Source organism: Notechis scutatus, chromosome 10 (assembly GCF_049901735.1).
Source record: "Notechis scutatus isolate UNSWTSFEM ecotype Mainland chromosome 10, rNotScu1.2, whole genome shotgun sequence".
NCBI classification, from domain to species: domain Eukaryota; kingdom Metazoa; phylum Chordata; class Lepidosauria; order Squamata; family Elapidae; genus Notechis; species Notechis scutatus.
This window is the reverse complement of record NC_142018.1, coordinates 6,986,599-7,014,588: the sequence shown is the minus strand read 5'-3', so window position 1 is coordinate 7,014,588 and position 27,990 is coordinate 6,986,599. Positions and strand designations below refer to the sequence as shown.

Genomic DNA, 27,990 nt, shown 5'->3' with positions numbered 1-27,990 from the left:
TCTATTTTTTGTATTCTATTCTTTTATGTACACTGAGAGCATTTGCACCAAGACAAATTCCTTGTATGTCTAATCACACTTGGCCAATAAAAAGAATTCTATTCTACAAGCAGAAAATTGTCCACTAATGTCCAAGGGATAGTAGACATCTTGTCCAAAGGCATTTGCAGGTGATGCTTGCGCCTTACCTTGTACAGCTAGTAATATTTGGGGGTAGAAATGATTTAATCACAAAGGAAGGTGAATCTATGTGTCCCGGGATAATGTTACAGGATCCAATCTGGGTCAGTCACTGGGACCAGAGGTTTCGGACTCGTGCCAGAGTCCATCTTCAGGGAACTTCTCTCCAGCAGATGGCCTCCAACACAAGTCCAAAAGCTTAGACAAAACCTCTAGAAGACAAAACCTCTAGTCCCAGTGACAAACCCAGATTGAATCCTGCATAATTTAATTAGGTACAAGTAGTCCTCAACTTACAACAGTTCATTTAGTTACCATTCGAAGTTACAACGGCACTGAAAAAGTGACTTATGATGGTTTTTCGCACTTACAACCGTCGCAACATCTCCATGATCATGTGATCAAAATTCAAATGCTTGGCAAACTGGCTCATATTTATGATGGTTATGATGCAGTATCCTGTTGACTAATTGAACAACTGCAATGATTCATTTAACAACTGTGGAAAGGAAGGTCATAAAATGGGGCAAAACTCACTCAACAAATGTCTCACTTAGATTCACATAAATTTTGGACTCAGGAGGGTCCTTGCTGCTCTCTGAGCTTGTTTGTTTTCTTGCAGACGTTTCATTACCCAACTAGGTAACAACTTCAGTGCCAGTAAGGAATGCTATTTGCTGTCAGTTTATATTCTGGTGGCTTGTCTGTCAATGTTGGTGGGGGAGGTCTTAAGAGATTCTTTGAAACCCTAGTTTCAATTGGGACATCATGGCCATCCTAGACCAAACCAAGTGCAAAAATGCTAGGGCCTGGCATTCTAGAAGCCTGGCTCTTTGACAAATCTGCCATCAATAGACACATAGATATTAACAACATCTATGGACTATGCAGAAGAGACAATCACCCAGCGCAGGAACCACAAGACCTAAGCACCTCTCCACCAGAAATCAGCACCCAGATCAGCATAGATTAATTCCAAGGTTAACTTCAGACCAACTCTCAAGTAAACAAAGCCCCAATCAAGAAACTAACAAAGAAGCCAACAGCAAACAGCCCAATCAAAGAATCTCTAAGGCCACCCCACCAACAGTGATAGGCAAACCACTAGAATATATATAGACTAGCTTGGCTGGCTGGGGAATTCTGGGAGTTGAAGTCCACAAGTCTTAAAGTCACCAAGTTTGGGGACCTCTGATATAGACCGACAGCAAATTATGTTAGAGCTTTGAAGCAGCAATGTAGCAATTCATTCACAGTCATTCAAAGTTAGAGGTTCTGTTCTGGCCCTGCTCACTTAATTTATCTGATTAATCTTAATTAAACTTAATTAAGAGTGAAAAACAGGACTGAAGCAAATCTCAAAACAACATTCCCTGGACTTAGTAATCATGTTTTTGTTTAATCAAACCAACTTAAGAAATGAAACTCACGGGAAATGGGTTTCTATATGCTCTTCAACCTGTTGACATTTTAGACAGGAAACTGAAACCTCATCAGAGTCCAGCCTTTTTAAAGGAATTTAAAAAAATATAATTTGGGGGATTCTAGGCACCATTCAGATGTGTTAACTGCACTGGCAGCTGACCACTTTGAGATACTGACAGGATAAGCCACTAGGATATAAAAATAAGATCTTCTAGTACTGATGATGTTACCCAGTTTGGTAATGAAAAGTCTGCAAGAAAGCACCAAGCTCAGTCAACACCAAGGATTCCAGACTTGTTGTCCTCTTCCTCCTCTTCTCCTTCCCCTTCTTTTCCTCCTCCTCTTCCACTTTGAAGACCCTACTCCCTTCTAGCACTGATGTCACTACCTAGCTGGGTAATGAAATGTCCGCAAGAAAGGCACCAAGCTCAGAGAGCAGCAAGGACCCCACAGTCTTTCAATCTGGAGTTATCTCCAACCAGATAACCCCCAGCAGGGTTTAGGATGTCCAAAATTATCAGCCATCACAAGTTTCCATTTCTTTAGCACATGGGCTCCTTCTCCTTTCTAATATATAACAGCCCTGGTCCTGTTTTATCCATGGTGATAGTAGCTATTATCTTTTCTGCCTTTCTGGATGGTGTCTGGCCCAGCAGAAAAGCTGGAACTATAAGATAGTCACATATCTGGCTTTCCAAGAAACTTCCCCACCCATCCAGTCTTCCAAGATGTCAGAATGACAAAGGACAACAGGACCTCTGTCCAAGATACCAGAGGTGTCACCCTAATTTTTATATTACTTTGGGAACGAGAGGCCCAACTTTTTAAAAGAAAATCACTTACAAAATAGCCTTTTAGTTATCATGGGCTTCTCAGGCATAAAAAATTCAAGATATATATATATAGAGAGAGAGTTTTGAATTGATGATGTTTGGAAGCCAATTTTCCTGGAATGTTGCAATGTAGCACATGCTTTCCTGTCTCTTATTTTTTATGGCAGGGAGGAGTTCCCTAAAACTGTAAGAATGTTTTTTTGGAGATGCAATTTACCATACTCATAGCAAAAGGGTATGAAATCCATTTCTCTTAGGAGTCCTCAACTTTAAACAGGCTGCTATGATAACTCAAAACCTTTGTAATGAAAAATGTGAATGTATTTCGGAGGGCAGAAGGAATTCACGGTTAAACTGGATCTGCTGTAATTTAAACATGGTTCACATGGATAGAGGGGAGAACAACCTCTCCGATTTTCATCCAGGTTTGGTCATCACAATATAAAAAAGATGTTGAGACTCTGGAATGAGTACAGAGAAGAGCCACAAGGATGATTAGAAGATTGGTGGCTAAAATATATGAAAAACAATTGCAGGAATTGGGTATGGTCTGCCTAGAGAAAAGAAGGACTAGGAGTGACCTGAGAGCACGGTTCCATTATTTGAGGGGGGCAAACTATTTTCTAAAGCACCTGAAGGAAAGGCAAGAAACAAATGATGGAACTAATTAAGGAGAGAAGCAACCTAGAACTAAGGAGAAATTTCCTAAGAGTGAGAGCAACCAACCATCAACCAGTGGAATTGCTTGCCTTCAGAAGTTGTGGAGGTTTTCAAGAAGATACTGGATAGCCATTTGTCTGAAATGGTATAGACTCTTCTGCTTAAGCAGGGAGTTGGGCTAGATGACATCCAAGGTCCCCTCCGTTATTCCATGTCTTATTGGATATTTGCAAGATGCCATCTAGAGACATCGTCTTTGTCTCATTTTTGTTCATTTTTGGAATGGAGGGATTTTAAAAATGTTTTCGTGGCAGTGGGATCAAGGAAGTTTTCATCTTTGATTTTCCTTCCTCTTTAAAACCTTGACATTAATATTTGAAAAAGTTGATTTGGTGATTTTGAGGGTGAGTATGAGCCATTGGCCTCACAGTGGCCCATTTAATGGAAGAAGACTACTAAATACAGTCATGGCACAGAGTACCAGAGTTGTGATTGGCACTGCAAAAATTGGTAATGGAAAAATGGCAGCTTTTATTTAGCCCAGGTGAATGCATATCTTGGATCAGAAGGAACAGAGCTAGGTGATGTCCCCAGATGTCTGCAGACAGGCATGTTTGCATCTTCATAGAAAAAATATGGGAAAGTAAGAATTTCAGAATTTTTTAAAAAAATCATGCTACATATATTGCATCTTTCTCTAACCTGGTTAAGACGGGGTGCAAATCCAATCCACAAGTGTGAATCCAACCCTTTGGGAGTTACTCAAAGCAGAACTGGACAAACATCAACTTGGCTTGATGTATCAACCCAATCTGTTATTTCAATGGGTGAAGCCATCTTACCAGAGGCTTCTCCATTGAGATTAACCATCTGCCCTTGTCATGAGTACATTCTACGAAGTCCAACAGGTTCCAATTCCACTTACTAAGGCACAGTCCATGTCCTGGTTAAGGCAGAATGTTCTCTGATGGTGGAAAGGTTTCGCAGGTCCAACGGAGGCGGTCGGACTAAGGGTTAAAGAGAAAACATCTCATTCACCAGAAAACAGGAAGAACTTCAATTGAAAACCTTTCAATATGATTCACCGGCTGTAGGTAGTCCTTGACTTGCAACTGTTCATTTAACAACAGTTTGAAGTTACAAAGGCCTTGGAAAAAGTACCGTATGACTTGTACTTTCCTTTACGTAGCCTGTGCTCATGTGGTTGCAATTCCGGTGCTTATGTTACACAATGTAGCAAACCTCTTTGCATTACTACTCTTTTGCATTGTAGTATTTAATGACTATGGGCTTCACAGTTTAAGGATTGATATTATAGTATATAGTTAGGCCATGTGTAACTGAGAGTTTGGGTGCCAAATTGTGATTTTAATATAGATTTTATCGGTTACTTATTACCTTATTCTAGAATTTTTAACTGGATATTCCTTGAGTGTTTTTATTTGTTCTGGTTTTAATTTTGATTTGATTTGATTTAAATCTGGGCACTTGGGAACTGGCTCGTATTTATGATCGGTTTGAGCATCCTAAGATATGTGCCCATTGGGGAAGTTGGATTTGCTCAACCACCACATATTTTGCTTATGGAGTCTAATGATTTGTTTTATGATCATCATAAAATGGTGGTAAAATGGTCAGTTTCAGTCAAGTGGTCGCTCGACTTATAACTGCACTGACGTACGACCAAAATTCTGGATGCAATTGTGGTGGTAAACTGAGGACTACCTATATTTACAAGAAAGAAGCCGTATTTGACCCTGTGGGACTTCAACCTGGAGCTCAACCTAGGGTTCAGACTATAACTTCCATGGGGAGTTGAAATGCAAACCATCTGAAGGACATCCGGCTGCCTACATCTTGCTTCTCTCTAAACCAAGGCAAGTCAACGAGTAAGCCGGCTTGGTTTTTCCTGAGCTGCAGCACCACCTTCAAAAAGGCCAGAGAAGGTACTACAATCCATCATTTGGGCAAGTCAAGTGACTCAAGGCACCAACGTGGCCCAAAACGATCAAGTGGTTCCACAGTTTTGTACCTACTCTGGAGAAGGTGGTCCAGGTGAGTTGCTCATGCAGAAAGAATTCTCAGTTAAGTGCTGCAAATTTGGAACATCTTTCTAACAAGGTGAGTAGATAGCAATGGAAAAACCACTTAGACTTATATACTGCTTTACAGTGCTTTGCAGCCCTCTCTAAGCAATTTACAGAGTCAGCCTCTTGCCCCCAACAATCTGGGTCCTCATTTTACCCACTTCGGAAGGATGAGTCAACCTTGAGTCTGGGGAGATTTGAACAGCCAAAGTGCAGCCAGCTGGCAGGTACCACAAGTAGCCTGCACTACTGCACTCTAACCACTATGCCATCGTAGCTCATACCTTTAAATGAAATCTTTAACCGTGGCTATGAATTGGGGGGTGGGCAGTGAGATCTTTGGCTTTCAGACATGAAGACCCTGAATTACACATTTGATCTCCATCATCAACATTGTTTGCTCTGTGTTGATGATTCAGAGAAAAGGGATGCAGTTATTTTAATGATCCTGCCTTTAAAGTCAGTAGGAGCTTTCATGTGCAAGACTGCTTCTCAATTATGACTGTTGGGTTGGCCAAGTTGTGAGCCCAAGAGGTTAACCTAAGCTGTTGGGCGAGCTGTTAGCTTTGGGATGGATTATGGGTATCCAAATAAAACAATTGCAAGATTACCTGACCTTTTTCTCTAAGAGCTGATGGTTTTCCATTTTGAAGCAATGGGATACAGGTACTCCTTGACTTAGGGATGGTTGCTTAGCGGCCAATCAAAATTATGATGGACCACCACGGGAATACTTTAGGACCCAATTATGAAGTGCCAACAGCTGCTCCCTCCACTCACATGACTTGGCAACCAGCTCATATTTATAGCTGTTTTCTCCAATCACATGACCATGTTTTACAACATTTTTGTGCCAAAGTGGCATTTACTTCTGGTTTTCAGCAAAACTGGCCCAACTGGTTTGTGTAACATCCATGTCTTTCACTTAATGATAGCCACAAAAAAACATAATGAAATTTGGTTGATCATAGAGCTGACTTGCTTTATAGCCATAAGAACACATGATAGTAGTGGAGCCTGCCCTAAATTGAAGACCACCTGTATCAGAATGACATGGGGAATGAAGTAAGGTTTCTGAATGCAGCAGTACAGATTCCTCCGTTGAGTCCCAGGCTATGTGGTTATTAAGGAGAATGAATAAATAGAACATGCAGCTAAGGTGGGTCTGTTTGTAACAATAAGATGTGGGTACTGCTCAGAATTATCTTGTAGGGAAGATGGGAAGCATAAAAATTATATATATAAACTGGGGCATATTAGAAGGAGAGGTTATTCTTTCTACCCTGATTTGATTTTCCAGGATTTTAATGTGAAACAAATTAGGAAAACACCATGTGAAACAAGTTAAGAAAACAAGGAGCTTGTCTAGAGTCCTGCTGGGATTAATATACATTGCGAATCTCTTCACAACTAGAAGAGAATTAACAAAATGGTGTGATGTTTGTGGAACAAGAAAAACAGCTTATCAGGAACTTTAGGATGATAATTTCAGAGGTATATTGTTGCAAAGATTCTTTGTCTTGAATCTTCTCAGAGTTGGTTGCCAGACAAGAGTTTCAACAGTTAGTTATGTCAACAAGCAAGCTCAAACTTTCCCCTTATCAAGGAAGAGATCCCACCACTTTGCCAATTTGTCAGACGGCTGTTAGAAAAAGAAAGCCTCTTCCTTAAAGGACACAGGGATAATTGTTTCAGAAGCTGGAATTCTTTACAATCCTAATCCTTTCACCTCAACAAATCTTGTTAAAGGCAACTCTTGTGAGAATTGTGCTTGGAAAAAAAGAACTTCCAAGCTTTAGGCAACTCTGAAGAACTTGAAAAGTTTCTTTTTGAAGAATGAGGTTTAGTGACAAACTGATCTGAAAACCTGTTTGGGAGGTCTAGTGGAGATTTTTGCAGGACTCTGGGATTTTTTAGAGTTGTGATTAACTGAAAGACAGAGCTTCTTTCAGTAGGTGGCGATAACAGGGTTTTAAAACCAGTCTGTCTGTCACTATCCCCCCAAAAAGATTTTACTCTGATCGTCTATGGAGATTCTCAATCATCCAGGTCATGGTTGTTCCAAAGATGCTTTTTTAAGAGGCAACTAGACTTTGTTTTTACTTGAAGATATTTCACTTCTCATCCAAGAACCTTCTTCAGAAGCTTCTTGGATGAGAAGAAGCTTATTGAATGAAAAGTTGCCTCTTGAAAAAGCACCTTTGGGTTTACCCTGATTTAATTGTGCAACTTTAATTGCACAAAGTTGTAGGGTGACTTTTTCTCTTTTCACTATGGAATCTAGCCACCAACTAATCTGTGGCCATGACTTTCCTGTGTGATTTGGACAAACCCAAAATGTGCTATTGTCCATGTCATCTGTCTTTGGGACTTCAGGGTACTTTACTGTATCCTGAAATCTGTCCTCTGATTTCTTGAAAGTTTCTTTGCCTTGTTTCTGTTTCTTTGCCTTTTCCCAAGCATTTAGCATTTCGTTCAGGTTCTCTCCTAATATCTTATCTTGGTGTTTACAGGTAGTCCTCACTTAACAACCTGTTGTTTAGCGACAGTTCAAACTTACGAAAAACCTCCCAAGAGCTACTTAAGGGCCATTTTTGAAGTTCCAGTGGCGGCATGCACAGATACCCAACGTCACATGATTACAGTTGGGGTGCTTGGTATGTTTATGGTTGTTTGCAGCCATCCTACTGTTAGTGACCACAATTTCCGACATTCTTTTGCCAGTTTCTATCATTTATTTCTGATTTCTGGCAAAAAAAAAAAAAGCCCATGTTAGGTATAACATTGATACCAAATATGGTTTGGGTGAATAAATATATAAAACTTAGATATCATGGTTTAAGTGCTTATCACTTTAAGCACAATGCAGCAGGCAATTAGCCGATTAAGGGTGCGGTTAGAAGTTACAATATAAGGAAGCATTAGAAGCTGGAAAGCTTACTGTCTGTTACTGTAACTGTGTGCTGCTGCGACTTGCTGTAACTGTGTCTTGCTGTGACTAACTGTGATTACTGACTGTGAGTGCCTGTGACTGAACTGTTATTGTTTGCTACTGTTTGCTGAATATCCAGCGCTTTGTTTCTCTGGAGAGTGAAACCGAGAAGGAGAACATATCTTTATCGGCTGATAAAGATATTGCAAGGACTCTTAACTTGGACTATACTAGTGAGTCTTACTGGATGGAAATACTGTGAATGACTTAATGGACTGAATGACAATGCTTAAACTCTAACTGGATTAAAAACTATTTAAACTACAAACAGTGTTTGTGTTCAGTGTGTGTATACTCTGGGGCCCTTCCGCTCTCCTTTGGCTTCCTGGTTTGACTACTGCTGCAATACTATGCTAGGGTTAATCCCCACAGACCTAACATTGGTTATGGGCCCAGCAGCATAGTCTAACTAACCAGGATATAGCAGAGAGAGTTGGTGTGAGTTGCACATTACTGTAAAAACAAACTGTTTTAATTAGTTTAAAATAGTCAAAATATCTGAAGAGTAATGGCACAAGTAAATTTGTCACAACTGTCCATGATATCCAGGCTGGATGGAACAAACTATGTTTCATGGTCAATGAAATGTAGTTTACTTCTACGCAGAGAAGGTTTGTGGGACATTATAGCAAACCCACCAGATGTGAGTAGATGGGATCCTGCTAATGATGATGATAAAGAAAAGTTACAAGACTTTAAACTGAAGAATGAGCAGGCTTTATGCATCATAGGACTGACTCTCTGTGATCAGCAGCTTGTCCATATTCGTGGAGAAGAAAATGCTGCAAACTGCTGGGAGAACCTCAGGAAGATTTATGTTCGGGACAGTGTAGGAGCACATATAAATCTTACACTTGAAGCTTTTTCGAACGCATCTTCAGAGGAATGGAGATATGTTAGTTCATTTAAACTGTATGAAGAGCATTTTTCAAGATTTGCAAGAAAAAGAGCTTATATTTAATGAACTGCAACAAGTCTACATAATATTATCTTCATTAGATCAAAGCTATGATGACTATGTGACTTCGTTAGAGGTATTGCCAAAAGAAAGCCTCTCATTAACCGAGATTACAGGCAGGCTACTAGAAGAAGCCAGAAGAAGGCGTGAGCGTGACGAGCTGAGAGAAGATAAGAAAGAAGAGAAATTATCTTCAAAGCTTGAAAGAAACCAGCATAGCAAAGTAAAGCACCTGGAAGAAGAGAATTTATCTTCAACAGCATACACAATTAAAAGTGTTTTAATTGTGGAGGCAGAGGACATTTGGCAAGATTCTGCAAAAGAGAAAAAGCCAGAATGTAAAAAAGCCAAAGAAAGCATTTGAACTAGCCACGTTTAGCAACTCTGATGTGAAGAATAATTTATGGGTGGTTGACAGTGGCGCATCCCACTGCATCACAAGAGATAAGACAAAATTTATAAAAATGTCTACAAGCTCTCAACATATATCTCTTGCCAATGGCTGGAACCTGAAAGCGAAAGGTCAAGGTTTTGCACGTTGTCCGTACATAAACCAGGATATAAAAATGTTGTATGTACCGCAACTAAAGTTTAATTTGCTTTCAGTAAGGGTATTAGATAAATTAGGTTATGTAATTACTTTTAAAGATAATAATTGCATAATTGAAAAGATAACAAAAGGGTAACTGCAGCTTTAAATGGAACATTATATGTATTAGATAATAGTAAGAAAGGGGAGGCTCAAACTGTATTTAATAATATAAAGCCTCATGAAGAATGTATCCATTTATTGCATAGGCGTTTGGGGCATGTAAATTTTAAAATGCTAAAACGTACAGTTGAGTTATCTGAAGGAATAAGGTTAAAACATTGTGATAAATATTTACGTTGTAATGTTTGCTGTGAAGATAAGAGCAAAGTATTGCCTGCAAATAGGCTAAATGGTTTCAAAACAAAAGAACCTTTAGAAGTAGTATTTGCAGACATAATAGGTCCAAAGAAACCCAGTATGGGGGTGCTAGATATATACTGAACATTATGGACCATTATTCTAGATATGGGTTTTGCTATTTAATGAAAAGCAAAACTGAAACATATCAACATTTTTCAATTGGCTTAGGTTTGCTGAAAGAAAGTCTAAACGGCAACTGATAACCCTGGTGACAGATAATGGTACGGAATTTATTAATAACAAATTCCAGAACAGACTTAAGGTAGCTGGAATAGAGCATAAGAAGTCTGCTCCATACAGGCCAGAACATAATGCTTTTATTGAAAGAAGAGGCCAAACACTACAGGCAATGGTTAGAACAATGTTAAATGATTCTGGGTTACCTGATTCTTTGTGGGGGAGGCTACAATGTGTGCTAATAACATATTGAACAACGTTGTTAATACAACAACAGGTGAAATACCATTTACCAGGTGGCATGGCAGGAAACCTGACCTAAGTTACCTGCACACATTTGGTGCACCAGCATGGGTGCATATTCCTGCACAACTCAGAAAAAAAGGGCAACATAGAGCTAAAAGATTTTTCTTTCGTTGGTTATCAGGCAAACCATAGGGCATATAGATTTTGGGAGAAAGGCACATCTAAAGTGTTATGTAGTGCTAGTGCCCAATTTCTAGAACATGAAGGATGGGAGAAATTAGAACAGGATACCAATAAAGATGTAATTATTGAATCCTATAGAAATCCCATTAGTTATCCCTGTAACTTTAAAAAAATAAAGTAAAGAGACAAATACAGGATGAAATAGTGCCCATAAAGGAAGAAACAGATTCAATAGCTGAACAGGATGAGGAAGATGAACAGGTAGTAGTTCAACAAAGTCCTCCTGTAAGCCCTGTAATTCCCAGAAGAACTACACGTATATCTAGACCGCCTGATAGGTACCAGGCTAACACAGTGTGCCAGATTAATGAAGTTCCTAATTCTGTTGAAGAAATTAAAAAGTATCCTAATAAGGAAAAGAAAAATGGTATGCAGCAATGAATAAGGAACTGAATTCATTAAATGATATGAAGGTGTATGAAAATGCCAAATTACCTGTAGGAAAGAAATCCATTGGCTGCAAATGGATATTTAAGGTAAAAACAGATAAAGATGGTAATTTAATCCATAAGGCAAGGTTAGTAGCCCAAGGTTTTAGGCAGAATGCCAATGACTATGATGAGGTGTTTGCACCTAGTCTTAAGGCAGCAACCTTGAGGGCAGCCTTAGTGTGGGCAGCTAGTAAAAACTATATAGTTAACCATTTAGATGTGGAAACTGCTTACTTGCACGCCCCATTAAAACATACTATTTATATGAATAAACCTGTTGGTATTAAAAGTGAAAGTAAGGATAATAATGATTGTTGGTTGTTAAAGAAAAGTCTCTATGGTCTTAAACAATCAGGCTATGAATGGAACCAGTATATTGTAAAGGAACTAGACAATATAGGATTTAAAGCTGGTTTAGCCGATCCATGTCTGTTTAAGAGGGAGACAAATGGGAAAGTATCATTATTATTACTATTCACAGATGACATTGCATTGATAACTGAAACTAATGATGAAGCAAATAAAATAATAGCATCATTAGGAAAGAGAATAAAGATCAAGCAATTAGGGAGATAAAGAAGTATCTCGGTTTGAATATAAAGAAAACACGAAAAGGTTTTAAGATATCTCAGGAAGATAAGATAAGCAAATTACTAAAAGATTACAAGATGGAGCTTTGTAAGCCAGCTAAGACTCCAATGAGTCAGGAGTTTAGCAACACTGATGAACAAAGCCCTGAGTTTGATAAGGTGATTTATCAATCTTTAATTGGTAGTTTGAGTTATATTAGTAATTGGTCTAGACCAGATATTTCGTACTGCGTGAATCAGTTGGCTAGATTCAATTCTGCACCATGTGAAAGACACTGGAATGCAGCTAAGAGGATATTAAGATATCTTAAAAAGACAATGAATTATTCATTGTATTTAGAACCAAAGGGTGATTTAATTCTAAGTGCATATGCAGATGCTAGCTTTGCATCAGAAAGAGACACTAGAAAGTCGACTTCAGGAACAGCCATAATGCTGGGTAAGACATTAATAGGCTGGAAGTCAATAAGACAACAGCATATAAGTTTGTCTACTATGGAGGCAGAATTCTCCTGTTTATCATTGTTATGTACAGAATTAATAATGTATAAACAAATGTTAATTGATATAGGTATAACTGTAGATTATCCTATAATTATTCATGAAGATAATCAGGCAGCAATTCAAATGGCCACAAATATTGGAGTAAAAACAAGGTGCAAACATACAGATCTAAGATACCTAAACGTGAGACAATCTGTAAGAAGTAAGATGATTCAGCTAGAGTACTGTATGTCGGAGGACAATTTAGCTGATAATTTTACTAAAGCCCAAGGTGCCAGTAAGCACCAGGAGAGTTGTGAAAAATATGGGATTAGATTGTAAAGGTATTATATATTTATTTCACCCAAAAGGGAGTATGTTAGGTATAACATTGATACCAAATATGGTTTGGGTGAATAAATATATAAAACTTAGATATCATGGTTTAAGTGCTTATCACTTTAAGCACAATGCAGCAGGCAATTAGCCGATTAAGGGTGCGGTTAGAAGTTACAATATAAGGAAGCATTAGAAGCTGGAAAGCTTACTGTCTGTTACTGTAACTGTGTGCTGCTGCGACTTGCTGTAACTGTGTCTTGCTGTGACTAACTGTGATTACTGACTGTGAGTGCCTGTGACTGAACTGTTATTGTTTGCTACTGTTTGCTGAATATCCAGCGTTTGTTTCTCTGGAGAGTGAAACCGGAGAAGGAGAACATATCTTTATCGGCTGATAAAGATATTGCAAGGACTCTTAACTTGGACTATACTAGTGAGTCTTACTGGATGGAAATACTGTGAATGACTTAATGGACTGAATGACAATGCTTAAACTCTAACTGGATTAAAAACTATTTAAACTACAAACAGTGTTTGTGTTCAGTGTGTGTATACTCTGGGGCCCTTCCGCTCTCCTTTGGCTTCCTGGTTTGACTACTGCTGCAATACTATGCTAGGGGTTAATCCCCACAGACCTAACAGCCCATTTGAGGAAAACAGGTGTCTTTGCTTAATGAATGTAGCATTCCCTTAACGCTCACAATTTAAAAAGTTATAAAATTGGGCAGAGGTGCACGGTGACCTGTTTAATGACTGCCATGACTTATGACCATAATTCCGATCTCAATTGCAGTCGTACGTTGAGGACTAGCCTATAATTGAAGAATGGGGAAACCAGGAAAGCTGCTAGAAAGATGATTTCTCAAGGGAAGATAAGATCCCCATCCCCTGCTCCCTTACGGGCATTTTAGGAAATTAAAATAAGGGTTCATCAGTGCCAATCCCGGACCTGGTCTCTTATCCTAGAACTGACACCTCTCTCAGCTCTTTTTGCTCAGTAGTTCCACCACCCACTTGCTCTCCAGACCTGCTAGGGAGATCCTTAGGGGGAAGACCAGGGGAAAGAAAAGAGCTTACATTTTGTCCGAGGCTTAAGATCTCGGTTCACCGGAGGGGGTTCCAAATCCAAGGGGAGTTCAGGCAAGGGGCTGGTGAGCTTTTCCGTGCTAACTTCAGCAAGAGCAAAAGTAGCTGATCCTGGGTTCATGGGAATGTAGCCATCCGGGGTGCAGTCAGTTCCTGCGACAGGAGGGGAGGTGCTTGGATGCATGGGGACGTAACTGTCTTCGGTGTTGCTGGACGCGCAGGAGTAGAGAGGGCTCATCCGGCGAGGCTTCACAAAACGAGAAAGAAGAGGCAGAGTGAGCGTGATCACAGCAAGACATCTCCAGATCCGAAGTTAATGACCGGGTTGGAAGGGAGCTTGGAGGTCTTCTAGTCCAACCCCTTTGCTCAGGCAGAAAACTCTCTACTATTTCAAACAAATGGTTCTCCAATCTCTTCTTAAAAGCCTTCAGTGATGGAGACCCACAGCTTCTGGCTGTAGGCCTTTTCCCACTGATTAATTGTTCTAAATGTCAGGAAATTTCTCCTTAGTTCTAGGTTGGTTCTCTCTTTGATTAATTTCGATCTATTTTTTTCTGTCCTGCCTTCAGGTGGACTGGAGAACAGGTTGTCTCTCTCTTCTTTCTGGCAGCCCCTTAGATATTGGAAATTGAGTGCCATTGAACAATGACAGGCATTCAGCATACCCTAGATTTTTTTATTCTTTTTATATGGTATTTTTTTTATGGCCTGTAATCCCCCAGAGTCATCAAGAGGGAGTGGGCAGCCATATAAATCTTCTCAATAATAAGCAAACAAACAAACCCATCCATCTTCAACAAACTTCCTAACAGTGAGGACAATTAACCAATGGAACAGCTTGCCTACAGAGATCATGGGCGCTCCGTCACTGGAGGTTTTTAAGAAGAGACTAGACAGTCACTTGTCTGAAATAATATAGGTTCTCCTACTTGAGCTGGGGGCTGGACTAGATCAGGGGTTGCCAACCTCTTGGACCTCAGGGACCACCAAACTCATAATTTTAAATCCTGTGGACCAGAGACCCTGGGAAAATCCCCCCAAAAGTCTACAGGAAAATTCCCCACCCCGTTTTCCTACCAATCGATCATTCTTTAGTTGGGTTCGCAGGATACCGTCTCTAGCTCTGTTCTCAGGGTGGGCGGGAGAGAGAGACTTTTGGCTTCATGCAAGGAAAGCAGCAAAGTCTTTCTTTCTTTCTCCCAAACTCCGCCAGAAATGAGTCTTTGTGAGACTTGTCACACCGGCTCAGCCTCTTGGAGCAGGATGCCTTGCAGGGTCCCAAAGATTCATTTCTGGTGGAGTTTGGGGGACAGGAAGAAAGACTTTTGCTGCTTTCCTTGCATGCAGCCAAAAGCAGAAGAAGAAGCAGAAAGAAGCAGCCCAGTGGCCAGGCCAGGTGCATGGGGCGAGTGGCAATTATCACCTGTGAAAGCCTTTAACTCAGTTGAAGGCCACCAGCAAATCCTACAAACCTTGTTTTCCCTGCTTGCAATCCCTGTGTCATCTCTGAATGAGTAAAAAGGGTGCAAGAGATGAAGCTGTAAACCTACAGGTCCAGGGAAGGAGGGCTAGTTAAAGGAGAAGTGCTAGTGAGAATGTATGGATAGTCCCCTGAGGACTTTTCTTGGCCATGGATGGACATCTCATATTAATCTTGTGTTTTGGTTTAGGCTGCTTTCTCCACAGCAAATTCAGCTCAAAATTACAGCACCAAGGTAGTAATCTTGTGGTTCTTCAGAAGTTGCTGAACTGAAGCACACAGTGTAGAAAGAATGGCAGAACCTGGGTTCAGAGTTAAAAGAGGGGTCAGCCTAGAATCCCTACATAGCCACAAATAGACTGAATCCAACCTCCCCCACTCCCTATTGACTCCTAGCAAGTGCTAATCCTTAGTTGAGAAGATTCTGGACTAACAGCAATAACTCAATTTAATTGGACCTTCACGTGTGGACCTCGTCTTTCGTGCCTGACACTTGGCATTCTTTCACACTGGCATTGTTGGGAAATATAGTTTAGTATCAGCAATAGGTAGAGAGACCACCGATGACAAAGAGAAATGTTTTGGGTTAAACAATACATGGCACTTCTCCCTGTGAGGATTGTCTGAAGATTCAATAGCTTAACAATGGAAGCTTCACCAGCTTTCTGAATCTACATTGTTCAGAATTGCCGTCTCAACTTTTGCAGTTCATTCTGTTTAACGACGAGATGGCTATGAATGCCTTCCCTGTCTCTCCTTTCCATTGCATTGTTCCCAGTATTACAGTACAGAGACCTCAATATCCCATTTTTGCATTAATACAAGCTAAGCAGAAAAAAGAATTCCAAATCAATATTTAATGCAGTCATATCAGATTTATACACGATTTTTTTTTTCAAGCACAAAATGTTGTATTGATGAAGAGATTTCTGAAATGGTTAATTATAGTTTTTTGGGGAGGGATCACAACTGATGAATAAATCCCTCATTCAAGGACACAATTTGCTGTTGGAGCATTTTGCTTTGCAAAACTCAGCCTCTCCCATTTATACATAAAATGACACAAGATCATTTTGGGCTTTGGGGTACAATAAACTTTGCACTGTCCAATTTTCACATTATCCTTATTCTCTGCTGATTGCTTTCCTCCAACCTCAACTAGCTCTTGATGACATATGCTAACATTAATTTATTCCAGAAGCTTAGTTCATACAAATCACTAAGCCCCAAAATGAGATTGTTTTTTTCTTAGTGCAATGTATAAACTCAATCTTAAAAGAAGCTATAAATTATTGACTGTAAACTAGTTATAATTGAAAACCAATGGTTTTACAAATCCTTGTTTGTTTTAACATCCAAATCCTGATCCGGCAGCCAAGTGAAGCATTTTTCTAATTGTTCCTCCCTCTGATGCCATGTTTAGAAAGTAAGATGGTGGTCCAAATCAGGCTGGCCAAAGTAATTTTTTCCAAATCTCTGACTATTGGTATGTTGTCTAAGAGAGGTAGTATTTGGTTCAACTGAATTGTTCCAATTAAATTGCATCTATCTATCTATCTATCTATCTATCTATCTATCTATCTATCTATCTATCTATCATCTATCTATCTATCTATTTATTATTAGATAACAGGTATAAGTATAAACATGGTTATAAATACATGAAATGGATACGAATAAGAAAAAAAAAAAGAAACAATAGGACAGGGACGGTAGGCACGTTGGTGCGCTTATGCACGCCCCCTACAGACCTCTTGGGAAAGGGGTGAGGTCAATAGTAGACAGTTAAAGTGTTTGGGGTTTGGGGAAGAAACCACAGAGTCAGGTAGAGTATTCCAGACATTGACTCCTCTGTTGCTGAAGTCGTATTTCCTGCAATCAAGTTTGGTGCGGTTTACCTTTGTATCTATTGTGTGCTCTTGTATTGTTTTGGTTGAAGCTGAAGTATTCATTGACAGGTAGGACATTGCAATATATAATTTTATGTACTATACTTATATCAAACTGAAGGCTGTGTAATTCTAGGTTTTCTTGGTCTAGAGTTTCAAGTCTGGTGACATCAGGTATTCTGCTATGAGTAGAGGAGTGGAGGACTCTTCTCGTAAAATATTTCTGGACTTTCTCAATTGTATTAACATCAAATATGTAATGTGGGTTCCATACTGATGAGCTGTATTCGAGTATTGGTCTAGCAAATGTTTTACATGCTCTCGTTAGTAGAGTGATATCACCGGAGAAAAAGCTATGCAGGATTAGGTTAACAACTCTTAATGCCTTTTTGGGTATGTAGTTACAGTGGGCTCTAGCACTTAGATCATTAGAGATGAGTACTCCAAAGTCCTTGACAAAGTTTGTGTCATCAACAAGGTCTTGACTATTCAGCTTTTATTTTATTTTCTGATTGTTTTTGGCAATATGTAAGACAGTATTTATTTGTTGAGATTTGAAGTTGCCATTTGTTTGACCATTCTGACACATGGTTGAGGTCTTTTTGAAGGGTAGCAGTATTGTCTGTGGTGTTGAATAGCTTTACATCATCAGCGAAAAGAACGCAGTTCCTCTTAATATGATCACAGAGGTAATTTATGTATAGTATGAAGAGAGTTGGTCCTAGAACACTGCCTTGGGGACACCACTGTTGACAAGTACAGGATTTGATAGGACGCTCCCAATTTTGACAATTTGTTGCCTGTTTGACAGGAATGCTTCTATCCAGTTATGCAGGTATCCAGAGATTACATAAGATTTCAGTTTTAGGAGTAGTTTGTCGTGTACCACTGAATCAAAGGCTTTACAGAAGTCTATGTAAATTGTGTCAATTGCTTTGCCCTGATGTGTAGTTCATATGTTTTTGCAGTGTAAGAGTTGCAGATTACAGGATAGTTTTTTTCTGAAACCAAATTGTTTGTTAGAGAGTAGGCTGTTTGTCTCTAAGTGGAGGATAATGGATTGGTTAATAATTGATTCCATGACTTTACAGGTGATGCAGCATAAAGAGATTGGTCTGTAATTTTCAACTAGGCTGGGGTCTCCCTTTTTGAAGGGAGCTAGTGGCTAGTGACTATAGATTTGGCAAGGAGCTAGTCCTGAAAGATTTTTCAAAGATTATGCTTAGAGGTTAAGCTGTGGCAGTGGATAGCTTTTTTAAGAAGTAGGCACAAACTCCGTCCGGTCCAATAGATAAAGGTGGTTTTAGATTGCATAGTGGTTTTTCAACATTGTCTTCTGTAAAATCGATATGTATTAGATCACTGTAGTTGTCTATGGTTCGACTAGGAAATACTGGGCATGATCCATTGCTGTTTACAAATACTGAGCCAAAAAAGTCCAGTTGTCTTTTGGAGAGAGAAAAAAAGCACCTTTGGGACAATTTTAGTTCTAGTTTGTATCAGGGGCTGTTACTTTCTTCTTTTACCTTTATCTGCCAACTGGTTCAGATTTTTTCAAACCTCCCCTGCCAAAACCACTGTGTTAAGTGTGTGTAAGAGAAAAAGTAACACTTACCAAGTTCAAGCTCAACCTCTTATCCCTGCGCCGTAAAGAATTTTCTTCCATGTCTGCTACAAAACAAAACAAAAGAGCAGAAGGCAATTCATCAGAAATTGCTAAATTAAGAAAAGCACAATATTTTATGAAGAAGGAAAGAGAACTTATTCTAAGCACCGGTACAATATGCAATTTGGGAGAAATTCAAATCTATCCAATTAATCGTGGCCAAAATACATTGATTTGAAGCCCTATTCAATACAGTTGAATTTGAAGTTACTTCATGGCAAGTATTATAGAACTGCAGCATGAACTTACTCCAAAATAAGCCCCTTAGGTCAAATCAAATCAAACCAATCAATTGTGATGAGAGTCACAATTAATTAAGATTAAAACAAAAATATAGTTATCCTACAATATCTAAAAAGGATTGATGGTTAATCTGACATTCTGTGCGGACTACAGAATGGTAGTTGACTATGGTCAAGAAAATGAAATTGATTTGATTAAGATAAAATAAATCAGAATGACCAGGATAATGTATGTAGTAAAGAGTGGAAATAATAATTCCTGGTGATCACTTGCATAAAGAGGGCAATAGAGAATAACATGTTCCATTGATTCAATTAGTCCTCCATCACATGGACATAGTCTCTGTTCGAGAGGCACTTAGGTCCAAGACTAAAATGTGTCAGGAGTAAAGGTCCACATGTGAAGCTCCAATTGATTTGTTTTATTGCTACTCATGCCAATTACACAGGAATCTTAGCACCTGCTTGGAGTTAGATAAGGCTCAATGGAATTCAAGGGGTTCGGACTTAGATCGCTTGTGGCTATGTAGGGATTCTAGGCTGATCCCTCTTTTAAATCCGTCCCCAGGTTCTGCCACTCCTCCTATATCATAAATATTGCAATGGCAGCCTCTGCAGGTGGGGGAGTAAAAAATTTCTTCTTTTTTGTTAAATAACACGGTTGTTAAGTGAATCTAGCTTCCCCATTGACTTTGCTTGTCAGAAGGTCACAAAAGGGGAACACATGACCCCAGACACTGCATAGATGTGAACCAGATGCCAAGGGTCTGAATTTTGATCCCATGACCACGGGGATGCTGCAAATGGTTGTAAATGTGAAAAATGGCCCTAAGTCACTTTTTTCAGTTGTAACTTTGAACGGCCATTAAATGAACTGCTGTAAGTTGAGGACTACCTGCATATGATAAGGATGGAGAACATATTATGTGATTGAAGTTGAGCTGGAGTTGAGTCTACTGTGAAAGACGGTTCATTTGGAAAAATTCATCAGTGTATGTGTGAACGTGTTTGTTTTTATGCTTCAACCGGCACACACCCTTTTAGCAAGCTCCTTTCCAACACAACTCTAGAGTCATGAGTAAGAAGAATAACATTTCCAAGGATGGGTGTTGCTCTCAAAAGCTTCCAAGAATTGGTCAGGACACTGATAAGCAGGCTGGTTCTTTACTATACAAGGGTTAGAAATATGATCCAAATGCCCAGGCAGGGACAATGTCTGTTCGAGGAAGGAAGAGGGAAAAAAAGAAAGAAAAGAAAGAAAAAGAAAATAGATGCAAAATCCCTAAAGACCTTTTAAAAACCGAGCACTGTCTCGCTTATTTCCTCAATGGCAGATTTCCTAATACGGGGTGGATCTCCTCCGTGACTGATAATTGATGACCATGTTGGCTGTTACTGTTATGAGATGGAATTTCATAGGCTCTGAGGACAGTTTGATGTTGCACTGCCTGCAATTCAAGGTTAGCATGCAGCCATCAAAACTAATTGCCATTGCTTGCCATTGCTCCTGTGTTATATTGGCTGAGCTGCTGGGACATTTTGCATCACAAGTTAACCCATATGTTTCGGGCAATGTTGTTTGACCCCATGGAGGAATCTCCATCTAGGCTGGAGGGAGGCATTAAGAGGGGGTTGAGCTTGGAGTCCTTGCACTGCAGAAAGCGACACAGGCCTGACCACCCCCAGAATCCCTGAAGCCTTACCTGACTGATCCCAAGGGAAAGCAGTCAGTCTGGGGAGATTCTTGTAACACTGGTGGCTAGCAATGAAGTAAGTCTCTGTTTGAGATCATTCATGAATGGTTCTGTTTGCTTCCACCTGACAGAACCCAACCTATGTGATTAGTTTGTTATGCTGATTATATAAAGCCTTTGTCTGGCCTCCTAATCAACCTATCTAAATTGGGGTCCATAAAAGATGAATGTGGGGAGAATATTACAATTTGTATGTTGGAGGGCCTTAAAAAAGTTGGGCCTTAAAAAAGCAAGACAGGAACAACATCAGATCATTGGAGCTGTGATGTTGGAGAAGGCTCCTGCATATTCCTTGGACACAAAAGGTGACCAAGAAACAAGTATGGAGCTCATGACAACAGACATGATACTGGAAGGCAAAATCACAAAACTGTGTCTTATTTACTTTGGCCATGTCACACAGGGGAATTCACTGGAGAAAGCAATGATGCTTGGAAGAGTTAGTGGTAAAAGCAAACAGGCTATCAAAGAACATGGCGACTGGACACCATCAAAGCTGACACCAGCCAGAGTATAAAACAACTCAAAGACGCAGTGCAGAATCAGAAGATGTGGAGAGAACCTGGCCCACAGAATTGCCAAGAGTCGGACATGACTGAATGGATAAGATCATCATGTTGGGGGACAGAGAAGACACATATTTTAATAATCCAACTCTGGGATCTCCAAATTGGCCCTTACCTCTCCAATTCTTCATGCTGTCCAGTCCAGAGAGGGAAATCCTCCTTGGAACGAAGATCCCTGGAGAGCTAGAGATCCTTGCATGTCCATTCTGAAGGACCACACCAGCCTGCTCTTCAGCTCTTCTGTCCGGGAAGTGGGGTGGCTTTGGTGGCCTGGGAGGGGGAGTCTTAGCCAAAATCTCGAGTTCGGTAAAGCCATAGGGTAGAGTATTCTGGCTTTTCTCTGCTAGGATGGTTGGCGTCGCAGGAGGCCCTGACAAGGGTGAGGAAGAAGAGAAGTCACCAGAAGGAGGTCCGCTTGAATCTGTGTTTCTTGGAAGGATTCCATGAATGGTTGGCTGGACCATCTCTTGAAGCAGGCCGCCAGAAAGCTGTAAGCACAGTGAGGACTGAGAAGACACGAAGTCAAAGAAGACATCATCGGATAACGTCCTCTCCAGAGAGCGGTCAGAATTGGACCAACTGTGGCACCTGGAAGAGAGGTAGGTGTTACCAACTCCATCTCCGGACCCTTTTTGGAAGCTTCCTCCCACTACAATGGCTCAATGGTTCAATACCTGCAGTGTAGAAGTGCAAAAATGCAAAGAAATAGGTGGTGGTGCTGCTTCTATCATACTTACCTGACAAGGTTTTCCCTCAAATACAGGTAGTCCTGGACATGTGACCACAATTGAACCCAAAATGTATGTTGCTAAATGAGACATTTGTTAAAGGAGTTCTGTCCCATTTTATGATCTTTCGTTGTTAAATGAATCACTGCAGTTGTTAAGTTCGTGTCACGGTTGTTAAACGAATCTGGTTTCCCCATTGATTTGGCTCATCAGAAATCCCAAAAGGGGAGCCACATGACCCCAGGAGAATGCAAGCAACCGTCTCAAATGTGAGTCAGTTGCCAAGCACCTGACTTTGATCACTTGGCCATGGGGATGCTGCAAATGGTCGTAAGTGTGAAAAATGGCCCTGTTTCTTTTTTCAGTGCCACTGTACCTTCGAACAGTCACTAAATGAACTGTTGTAAGTCGAGCACTGGATGTAATTACGTTACAGATAGGTGCTTTACATTCACTGGTAAGGAAGAACCTTGAAAACTCGAAGAGAGATTTGGGGGGGCTAAAGCATGCTTTGAAGGTGAGTTGATCTTTCCAAGGTTCTGCCGTTTGGGACACCTAATTTTATATTTCTGTCTTCCTCTAGGCTCAGGGGTGTCAAACTCGATTTCATTGAGGGCCACAGCAGGGTTGTGTTTAACCTCGGGCGGGCTGGGGGGGCATGGCCAGTTCGACATTACTTATGTTGGGGGCACCTGTGGTGGCCAAGTGCTAAGAGCAGGACTTCCTCAGTGTTTCCTCCCTCTCCTTATAATTTCCTTCCTTCCTTCCTTCCTTCCTTCCTTCCTTCCTTCCTTCCTTCCTTCCTTCCTTCCTTCCTTCCTTCCTTTTCTTTTTTCTTCCTTGCTCTCTTCCTGTCTTTCCTTCTTTTGCTTTCCCTTTCCCTTTCTCTTTCCTCTGTCCCTTTCTCCTTTCCTGTCCCATGCTCAAATGCAAAAGGGGATATATTTCTCCTTTTATTTTGTTTTTAGTTTGTTTTGTGAGCCCTCTGCCAGCGAAAACGGGCCCCGTTTTCAGCCATAATGGCTTCCTGCAGCCCTCTGCCAGTGAAAACGGAGCCTGAGGGCCATACATGCCCCCCACCCGGCTCCATTTTCACTGGCAGAGGCACCATGGACCGGTCCTTCACTGTTTCCATGGCAGCCATGAGGGCCGCATCTAAGCAACCCACAGGCTTCATTCAGCCCGGAGGCCTTGAGTTTGATACCCCTGAACTAGTTACCTTTTCAGCTCAACTCATTTCTGTCCATTGGGACCCACAAGGGTGTCAAATCAGGCAAAATGGTGGTTTCTCAGCATAATTAAACCAAGGTTTCTCTAAGTAACTTTAAGATGTGTGGACTTCAATTCCCAGAATTCCACAGCCAATAGGTTAAAATCCACATTTCTTAAAGCATGCTCGCTGGGGAATTCTGGGAGTTGATATTTACGCTCCTTAAAAGTGACCAAGTCAATCTATTGTCATCAAGCAAACCCATTATTTGTTATGGGGCCTTTCTGCCAAAAACCAGAAACAAACACCCAGTTTTCAGCAAACCCTACCCCACCCACAATAATTTCAGTCATATCATTGTACGAGGCTGCAAACAGCTGTAAATGCCAAAGGCCCAAAATGGGGTCATGTGACTACAGGAAAGGCAGCTGCTAGAACTTCAGAAATGGGTTCTATCTTTCGGAAGAATCGGTCCTCCCTTCAAATGGTTACCAACTGTAAATCAAAGACTACCTTATCCTTTTTTCCAGGCTAAAATAATGCCACTACCAAAGAAAATAATGCCACTCACAAAGACAACAAACTATGTTGTTTTTACACAAGCATCTCAGCAGCGGCAGTACAAAACTTTGACTGTGTCTTGTTGAAAGGATGAAGAGGTTATTGTTTATCTTTATTTTATCTTTATTTTTCCCTATACTGTAACTTTATTACTTGTAAGCCGCCTTACTGAGCAGTGGCTAAGACGCTGAGCTTGTCGATTAGAAAGGTCGGCAGTGCGGCGGTTCGAATCCCTAGCGCCAGGTAACAGAGTGAGCTCCCGTTAATTGTCCCAGCTTCTGCCAACCTAGCAGTTCAAAAGCATGTAAAAATGCAAGTAGAAAAATAGGGACCACTTTGGTGGGAAGGGAACAGCATTCCGTGTGCCTTCGGCATTCAGTCCTGCCAGCAACATGACCACGGAGACGTCTTCGGACAGCACTGGCTCTTCAGCTTTGTAACAGAGATGAGCACCGCCCCCTAGAGCCGGGAACAAGTAGCACGTATGTGTGAACCTTTACCTTTACCTTTTTATGTCGCCTAGAGTTACTGTGAGCGAGTAGGTGGCTTTATAAATTTTCTAAATAAATAAATAAACTGGAGCCACAAACAAGCAATTTCCAATTTGTTCCACCAGTCCCAGGATTGATTATTTATTTGAATCCTGCCTTTATTATTTTACAAAACAAAAAATCAAGGTAGCAAATATATCCAACACATCTTCCTTCTCCTCTTTTTCTCCTAACAACCCTGTGAGTAGTTGGCAGAGAGAGATTGGCACAAGGTCACCCAGCTGGCTTCCATGGCTAAGGCAGGACTAGAACTCACTGTCTCCTGGTATTTGGGGCAAAGTCACCCAGCTGGCTTCCATGGCTAAGGTAGCACTAGAACTCACTGTCTCCTGGTGTTTGGGCAGTGGTGGGATTCAAAAATCCCAGCAACAGGTTCACTGCCTAGTTGCTGGGTGGGCATGACCATGGTGAATGTGGCCTACCGGAACTTCCGGGAGGGCCGTTTTTCGCCATCCCAAATGTCCGGAGGCCTCCCCCGGGCCTCTGGGAAGGCGAAAACAGCCTCCCCCAGGCTCTGGAGGCCCTCCGGAAACCAGAAACAGGCCCGTTTCTGGACTTCCCAAAGGCCCGCTTTTCCCCCCTCCCAGAGCCTGCACACGGACCCTGCACTTAACTTAATAAAAAATGGGCCACACAGGGAGGGGGGGACGGACGAGGCCAGCTGGTCAATTGAAATACCGGTTCGGTGAACCAGATGAAAACTTAACATCCAGTTCGCCCAAACCGGTCCCAACCGGTAGAATCCCACCCCTGCATTTGGGGCAAAGTCACCCAGCTGTCTTTCATGCCTAAGGTAGCGCTAGAACTCGCTGTCTCTTGCTGATTGGACCAATATCACCCAGCTGGCTTTCATGCCTAAGGTGGGACTAGAACTCACCGTCTCCTGGTGATTGGCCCAAGGTCACCCAGGTAGCTTCCATGGCTAGGGCGGGACTAGAACTTCCGTCTTCTACTCTGGTGCCTTAACCATTAGACCAAATACCTAAATCACCCCAAGTTTAAGAACGACTGTACTTAAGTATAATTACCTGTACTCCCATTAAGCTTCAGATCAGGCTATGGTATCAGTGAGAATAGATCTCTACCTTTGTATAACTTCAACAGGATTAGAAAAAGGGACTGAGGCGAACCATTAACAAGGTGGGACGCTCACCTTGCTGAAAAACCCTTGCTGAGCTCCAAAACATAGGGAAACAAAATCACATTTTACTTAGGACAGATACATTTTACTAAGCCACCAATCATGGTTTAAGTCTCACAGAGCTCATCAGTTCTACGGAAAAGGCAGCCCAGGGTTGTTTCGTTACAAGATGGGTGGCAAATTAATTTAATAAATAAGCAAATAAATAAATCTGGCAGCCAAGAGCGTAATTCTACCTAACATGGCTGAGTTTTCCCGTCTCACAGTTGGATAAAAAGAGATAGTCAGGCAGAAAGACAGATTCCGACTCGCTGGCTGTCTCCTCAGCTGCTGCTGCATCGGTGCTGGCATGGTCGGAGGTGAGAGACGGGTTGGCACTCCTCAACGCGTGGGCAGAAATGGCCGGAGAAGGTTGCGGGGAAGACGTCGTGTGGGACAGGCTGTCCCCTGAATCTGCAGCAAAGAAAGCAAAAGCTGGCTTAGGAGGGAATCCTCAGGAATTGTGTAGGATTTTCCTCTACAACAAAGCCTGGAGGGTTTGCAGCCTACATTCTTTATCCTTTATTGCCTGCTGTCTGATGTGTTGGAATCTGTTGGGACAAACATGGAAAATGAGGTCAGGGTTTGGAAGACAGCCTATCCTTCCAGGCCAAATTGGGCTGAAACAATCAATGTGTTCCACGTTGTTTTCTTTGTTGCCCAAAGTTTTTTTTTTTTTTGGGGGGAGTGCGGAGAAGGCATCAATCATCTTGGCTAAGTTGAAAAGAAGGCCTCTTAAAGACACACGTTTCAGTATTTTGACACCGTCTGCCACCAACTCCACAGGGGTTTGCTGGCTCTCAGGCTTTGAAACTTGGATCGAGGTCTCCACAAGGCAGATTAAAACAAAATCAACAGGATGCAACTGAAGTATTGTATCTCCACTGTGTGTGCAACCTATGTAACCCATCATCCTGACTTCGTTGACTATGACTTGCAGGTATTCCTGGTTGGGTGGGGGAATGGCTTCTAAGATTACAAAAAGGTTGCCAACCTTTCCACTAGATCTGTGTTTCTTAACCTTGGCAGCCTGAAGAGATGTTGGACTTCAACTCCCAGAATTTCCCACCAAGCAAGTTGAAGTTTGCATATCTTAAACCATGCTGGCCAGCAAATTCTGGGAGTTAAAATCCACACTTCTGAATGCATGCTGGTTGGGAAATTCTGGGAGTTGAAGTCCACATATCTTAAAAGCATGCTGGCTGAGGAATTCTCTAGATGAAAATGTTCTGATTGTGATATAAAAGTACCCCTGCAGATGAATTTATTAATAGTATAACAGCAAATAAAGTCCCTTTCAGGGACAGGAGGTATTCCGATTTGGACTGGTGTGAAAGAATCTAATTTAAACCGGGAAAGACAGAATATACAATTGCAGCAACCGTCTTGAAATATGTACGGACTTGTTTGCCAAGGAACGGATATTGTGTGTAGCACTTTCAAGACTGTGTGTTTAAGTCTTGCTGGTAAACCAGTCACAAACTGTACTTTTCTTTTGGCCTTTACAACTCGTGTCACTTAAACACTTTCCACCAGTGGATATGCAGATGTACCAAAGGTGGTTAGGACATTAAATTTCTGACTCGGACATATAAATATAAGTCCAGGGATAGGAGAGGTACAGAAAGCCACCATATCAACTTTTTTGAGATTCCCACAATAAGTCCACAAAAACAGACTAACAGATGGTGGATCAAACCCTTAATGGTATGTGCAGTTTTGGGAAAGAGACACACACCGAGACACACACCTTGGCCACAGAAATATTATTCTGCAACACTCACATGTTCACACATTCATCGTAGGCAGTTTCCTCTTTACATTTTATGCAATGGTGAACTCTCCATTTCAGGCTATTCAGATCAACAAATGTTGATGCCTTAAGACAGGGGTCCCCAACTCCCGGTCTGTGGACTGGCACCGGTCAGCAGCATGCCACAAACCAGGCCACGCAAACAAGCAAAGCCCCATCCGCAAGATGCAGGCACGAAACCAAGACCCCTCCAGTCCGTGGAAAAACTTCTCCATGGAACTGGTCCCTGGTGCCCAAAAGGTTGGGGGCCACTGCCTAAAGAAACCCACTACACCAGGATTGACAGCAGTCCCTGTTTTTATAGAGACAAGGATCTACATTGACACACATATGACAGCTGGTGAGATTTAGGGTTTAAAGTTCTGGACTAGGAGTGGGAAGAAAACTAAACATATGAATAACAGTTGCAGGAATTGGGTATGTCTAGTTTAATGAAAAGAAGGACTAGGGGTGACAGGATAGCAGTCTTCCAATATCTCAGGGGCTGCCCCAAAGAAGAGGGAGTCAAGCTATTCTCCAAAGCACCTGAGGGTAGGACAAGAAGCAATGGATGGAAACAATTCAAGGCAACCTAAAACTTAGGAGAAATTTCCTGACAGTGAGGACAATTAACCAGTGGAACAGCTGGCCTCCAGAAGTTGTGAATGCTCCATCACTGGAGGCTTTTA

At 41.2% G+C, this 27,990-nt stretch overlaps 1 protein-coding gene across 2 annotated transcripts in view; it reads right to left on the bottom strand.

The window, feature by feature from the left end:
* GAB3 (GRB2 associated binding protein 3) overlaps nucleotides 1–27,990 on the bottom strand; it is a 108,274-nt gene that overhangs the window by 7,036 nt on the left and 73,248 nt on the right. The window contains exons 3-7 of one of the 2 annotated variants that reach the window (XM_026674635.2): nucleotides 25,707–25,923; nucleotides 21,395–21,867; nucleotides 18,667–18,722; nucleotides 13,674–13,929; nucleotides 4,024–4,105 (exon numbers count right to left, since the gene is read on the bottom strand). In XM_026674635.2, coding sequence (XP_026530420.2) covers nucleotides 4,024–4,105; nucleotides 13,674–13,929; nucleotides 18,667–18,722; nucleotides 21,395–21,867; nucleotides 25,707–25,923 — 1,084 coding nt within the window. The remainder of the gene's footprint in view (nucleotides 1–4,023; nucleotides 4,106–13,673; nucleotides 13,930–18,666; nucleotides 18,723–21,394; nucleotides 21,868–25,706; nucleotides 25,924–27,990) is intronic. The other variant, XM_026674636.2, reaches the window with a different exon arrangement.